This window comes from Carlito syrichta, unplaced genomic scaffold, assembly GCF_000164805.1.
Source record: "Carlito syrichta isolate Samal-C Ts95f unplaced genomic scaffold, Tarsius_syrichta-2.0.1 Scaffold314091, whole genome shotgun sequence".
In the NCBI taxonomy this organism is placed as follows: domain Eukaryota; kingdom Metazoa; phylum Chordata; class Mammalia; order Primates; family Tarsiidae; genus Carlito; species Carlito syrichta.
Genome location: NW_007258187.1, coordinates 19,034 through 24,590, shown reverse-complemented (window position 1 = coordinate 24,590; position 5,557 = coordinate 19,034). Strand labels below are relative to the sequence as shown.

Below are 5,557 nucleotides of genomic sequence, written 5' to 3'. Positions count from 1 at the left end.
CGCACTACCACGCCCGGCTGATTTTTTGATTTATTGTAGAGATGAGGTCTCGCTGCCCAGGTGGGTCTCGAACCCGCGGATTCAGTCAATCCACTCACCTCAGCCTCCCAAAGGTGCAGGATTACAGGCTGAGCCACCGAGCCCGGCTCAATTAGGTATCTAGACCTGTTTTTACTTTTCGTGTTTCTCTATTCCTTGTCTTCTTAGCTCGAGACAGTCACCTCTCTGAAGAGCCAACAGTAAAAGATGGGCAGCTGGCTAATGGGAGGGGTCCAGCCTCAAGGAAGGAAGGTATACAACCTGGCAGCAGGTTGCCTGAATACCCATTCTAACATATCCAGTCTAACAAATATTGACTCACCCTGTATCCTGTGTCAGGGGGCATGGTGCTAGGGGAATATAAAGCTGAGTAAGGTATAGTTCCTGACCTCAAGGAGCTTGATATTCTAAAAGGGAAGCAAGAGAAGAACACAAGTGACCCAGGGTCCAAGTGAATTGATATGGCAGTTCTGAAAAAAGGAAAGGTGTGTGTGGTGGGGGGATTGGGGATGGTGGGAGAAACCAGTAAAGCTTCATCCAAGATGGATGTTGGGTTCTGAGAACTGGAGGTAAGAGAAGGGCATTTTAGGAATAAGAACAACATGGCTGGACGTCTGGAGGGAAAAGGAAGGGTACATTTGGTGAGGAGTCCAGTTTCACCAGAACGTGAGGTACGGACAAAGGCAATAAAAGAAGAAGAGGTAGGCCGGGCTTGGTGGCTCAGCCTGTAATCCCAGCACTTTGGGAGGCTGAGGCGAATGGATTGCCTGAGTCCGTGGGTTCGAGACCAGCCCAGGCAACTTGGCAAGACCTAATCTCTACAATAAATAAAAAAATTAGCCCGGCATGATAGTGTGCGCCTGTAGTTCCAGCTACTTGGAAGGCTGAAGTGGAAGGATCACTGGTGCCCAGGAGGTCGACACTGGGGTGACTGTGAGCTTGGCGACAGAGTGGGATTCCAACTCAAAAATAAAAAAAGGAGAAGAAGTTAGAAAGGCAGGTTGAGGCCAGAGCATAGAAAGCCTTTAATGCCAGGATAAGGAGCTGAGACAGAATTGTTAGGGTGGGGGAAAAAAAGCCTGAATTTTAAGAGAGGAATGAGACATATAAGGAAAAGAGGCAAAGACAAAAGGAGAAGTTGCCTGGTGCTATGGCCAAATCCCAGGTTAGAGGGACAGGTCCAACCTGTCTCCATCCCAGCCCCATTTGCATGAAGAGACCCATTGCAGTCTCATCTTCCAAGCGCCTGGGGCAGAATGTGAATTGAGAAATCCAAGGTAAATGGGGAACAGTCCATGCCTCCCCCTCCCAGAGCCCCGGGGGTGGGTGACAGGATCTGGTGGTGAGTCAGTGGGGTGGGGACCCCATTTCTGCTCACATTTGCCTCCTTGGGAATATAAAGAGCAAGCATGGAGGCCCCGCCTCAGAGCACCCCAAATTTGACACCATGAAGATCCCAGTGCTTCCTGCTGTAGTTCTACTGTCTCTCCTGGCACTCCAGTCTGCCCAGGGGGCTGCCCTGGGTAGTTCTGAGGTAAGCACATCACCTGCTTTTTTTTCTTCTTATACTTTTAATCTACCTACCCTTCAATATCTTTTTACCTTCTATTCACTACTGGATAAATGGCTCTTATTTTTGGATATTGTCAGGGGATGAAAGGGAAGCTGGGGTTCTGAGGGAGGAAAAGAGGAAGGGAACAGAGCATTCCTGAGAAGACATTTAGGGACAGAGATGCTTATATTTCTGAAAGGGATAGTGAAGTCTGGGGTGGAAGCTAGTTTACTGAATACTGGTGGGAGACAGGGCTGAGGTGGATTCTCTGGGTTCAGTCTAATCTTCGCTTGTTTGTATCCCTGTGAACAGCTTCCAAGTGATTAGAGGCTCTCTACTGTATCTGGGGTGTAGGCCATAGAGAGAATTCTTACAATCTAGTCCCCAACCAGGAGTCCTGAGGCCCTCTATTCCTATTTTATCCTATGGTGGGGGATGTCCATTCTGGGTTTTAAAGTCTAAGAAAGGGGTCAAAGGCTCAACTACTGAGGATCCAAGCAAGGGGTGTCAGCAGAGCCTCAGATGAAGTGGGTCGAACTTGCCCAGTCTAAAAGTCTTCACTCCAGCTGGATGCTGTGGAGTGGGAAAATGTACCTACTATGGTCAGAGTCTTACATTTTCAGGAGAAACAGAGAATCTGAATTTATTTATGAATTATTATTAAAAATGTTTAATTCATATTAAAAACCAATCAAGTCAAACTTCTATGAGATCTAAGCATCCAAATCCAGCCTGTGGGCTCCGTGTTTGTGACCTCTGTTGAGGGGAGGAAGTGAGTAAGGAAGCTGGCAGGATGGGATACACTGAGGTTTGAGGTGTTGCCAGACGGAGGAGAGAAACAGAGATACCAGCAGTGGTGGCAGTGAAGTCACCAAGCAAACCTATCTCAATCAGAGGCAGGTAGGTCACCTCAGCAGCTTGACTCTCACCTGCTTGCTAATCTTTCCCACCCAGCTATACGGGTGAAGTGTGTCTCTGGAACACCCCAATTCAACTAAGGATTTAGTTAACTGCAGAACAACACTGGCTAGTTTTTCTTGGGAGGAGTCCTCTTCGATCCACCCTTTCCATCTGCCACCTGTATGGATGCAGGCCTGGGTCTTGAATTTCTCTGTCTTATACACGCCTTTCTCTAATCCTCCTTCTTACCTTGCACACCTGTCAACCATGTGCATGACTGGAACAGAGTGGGTTAACATTCCGAGGCCCCATGGTGGAGAATGGATTGCCTTCTCTCAGGGACTGGTCCAAGGCAGAACTGTCAGAGAAGGGATGTGAGAAAGGGACCTGCCATCATGTAACCATTGCCTCCTCTTCTCCCTCTCACTTTCCAGGAAGACAACACCATCGGTAATTATGCAGTAGGATCTGAGGTAAAGTATCTGTTTTCCCACACACTCCAGCTGTATGTTTGTCGCCTACATTTGTGCTCCTTTGTGACTTTCTTAACACCCTACTTTTTTGCCTAGGCCTTTTACACTCCATTCCTGAACATCGACAAGTTGCGATCTGTAAGTACACTTCTCTAGCACTACCTCTGTGAATATCCACATTGTAGAGATGAATGCCCTGGTAGAGAGCTTGCAAAGCTGCCACGTTCTCTTCACCTCTTCCAGAGGACTAGGAGCTAAGTTCTGCACTTTCCTGGATCTCACTTTTTCTGTTCTCATTCTCCTTAGGCTTTTAAGGCTGATGAATTCCTGAACTGGCACGCCCTCTTTGAGGTAAGGGCTTCAGTGCCCCTTGTTCTCCTTGATTTGTCTGCAGTCTTTCCAGGGTAGTGGCAGCACATTCTAGGAGGGATGCCTGGATGCTGCCCAGTGTATTGTCAACCAAAGAAAGCTTCCCCAGGAGGCTGTCATGATCACACCCATTTTTCTAAGATGGCCGTGGAAGAGCAGGGCTCCAAAGACAATTCCAGAAGAGAAAGGACTTCGTCAAGTTCTTATTTGAAGCCCCACCATCCTCTATGAAAAAACTCAACCTCTATGAAAAAACTGAGGCTCACCCAAATTTAGAAGGCTAAGCAGCCGGGCTCGGTGGCTCAGCCTGTCATCCCGAGCCTTTGGGAGGCTGAGGTGAGTGGATTGCCTGAGCCCGCGGGTTCCAGACCCGCCTGGGCAGCGAGACCTCATCTCTACAATAAATCAAAAAATCAGCTGGGCGTGGTAGCGCATGCCTTTAATTCCGGTTACTCAGAAGGCTGAGGCGGAAGGATCGCCGGAGCCCAGCAGGTTGAGGCTGCCGTGGCCGGAAGCGGGCCACTGCACTCCAGTCTGGGCGACAGAGTGAGACTCCAACTCGAAAAAAAAAAAAAGAAAGCTAAGCAAGTGACAAAGCTGGAACTAGGGCTTGCATCTCCTGACTCTGCACTTACTATATGACTTCATGCAAGTGTTTTCAGTCCCCCGTCTCAGTTTCCTCATCTGTGATGTGGGAGTAATGACAGTACCTACCTCAAGATATATCTGTGAAGACCAAATGCGGTCATGCCTGTAGAGCAGTTAGTACACGAAGACACAGAATAAGGCCTCAGGAAATATTAGCTCTAATTATAAAGCAATAACACCATCATCACTACAGGAAACTCACTCAGGATTCATACTCACCTGACTGGCAACACATCACTTTCTTTCTCTTTTTTTCTTTTAGTCTATCAAAAGGAAACTGCCTTTTCTCAACTGGGATGCCTTTCCTAAGGTAAGAAGTGGCGAGCATCAGGAAGAAGAGAAGGTTGTGGGTGGGGGAAGAAGCAGAGGATCTGGGAGGGACAGTGGAATCCATGAAAGAAGGATTGAACCTTCTCACCAAAGGGAAGGGAAACCTCGACTACTGTATATAGAGGAGAATGGGAAATTGCACCCAGGCAGAAATTCCTTTCCTTTGGTGCCCCGTCCTATCCTGTGCTTCCTTGTGGGGATTCTAGCACCTGGGCGCCCCCAATCTAACCATAACCCTCTTCCCTCTAGCTGAAAGGATTGAGAAGTTCAACTCCTGATGCCCAGTGACCATGACCTCCACTGGAAAAGGGGACTCGTGTGGGATCTGATACCTATCCTAAGACAACTCTTTCTTGTTTCAGTAACTCCAATAAAATGTTTTCCATCCAAAACAGCTCTTGTGGCAGTGTCTGTGTTTTTACCCTACTTGTCTCTAGAAAAGAATTAAGATGAAACGAACTCCAAGGCTGGTAGGTAGAAGTCTTGAATTCTGTGAAGAGAATAAGTAGGGAGATAGGAGGAAATAGGAAGGATATACATACCAAGATGGCAAGAGACCCCTTTGTGTCTTAGCTCCGTAGTAAGGGCTGACATCCTTGAGGACCATGAAGCTAAGAGTTGTTTATTTAGCAAGAAGCCCGAGAAATCAAACCTGCTCCCTGAACTATTGGCATCTTCCCCCCTACCTGCCTTCTGAAAACCTAATTCCTTTTGTAGTGGCAAGTTTGTGTACTAGAGCTATGTGGAATCCAAGGATCAGGACCCAGGTTAAATCATGTGAGCCCATCTGAGATCCTTTTCTTGGAAATAGGTAGGTTATTAACAAAGACAACTAGCAGTGTGACCCTGGAATTTTCTAAACTTCCATTTCCTTATCTGTAAAAAGAGCATGGAAATGAGAATGATAATGGCAACTCTGTGGTGTTGTTATGAAGGCCAAATGAGATAAGTATGAATAAGTATTGAACAGGTCCAAGCATGTAGCAGATTCTGTATTTCTTACCCCCTCACTTCCCTACCCCAGTTTCAACCAGAGAACCACAATGACCCAGATTCACTCATTCACTCAAACACCCATCCACCCATCCATCCATTAACTCAAAGGTCTTGAAAGATGGAGTGGGCCGGGCTCGGTGGCTCAGCCTGTAATCCCGCGCTTTGGGAGGCCAAGGTGAGTGAATTGCCTGAGACCGCAGGTTCGAGACCCACCTGGGCAACTTGGCGAGACCTCATCTCTACAATAAAA

At 47.5% G+C, this 5,557-nt stretch overlaps 1 protein-coding gene across 2 annotated transcripts; it reads left to right on the top strand.

The window, feature by feature from the left end:
• Positions 1-1,478: 1,478 nt before the first annotated feature.
• KRTDAP (keratinocyte differentiation associated protein) lies at positions 1,479-4,701 on the top strand. Of its 2 annotated transcripts, XM_008070989.1 has the most exons (5): positions 1,479-1,573; positions 2,926-2,964; positions 3,271-3,315; positions 4,244-4,291; positions 4,561-4,701. In XM_008070989.1, the coding sequence occupies exons 1-5, from the start codon at positions 1,487-1,489 to the stop codon at positions 4,597-4,599; spliced, it is 258 nt and encodes an 85-aa protein (XP_008069180.1). In that variant the 5' UTR covers positions 1,479-1,486; the 3' UTR covers positions 4,600-4,701. The 2 variants fall into 2 exon arrangements, 1 of the variants encoding a protein (XP_008069180.1); XR_505192.1 differs by lacking the exons at positions 1,479-1,573; positions 2,926-2,964 and adding an exon at positions 3,061-3,102.
• The last annotated feature ends 856 nt before the right edge of the window (positions 4,702-5,557 follow it).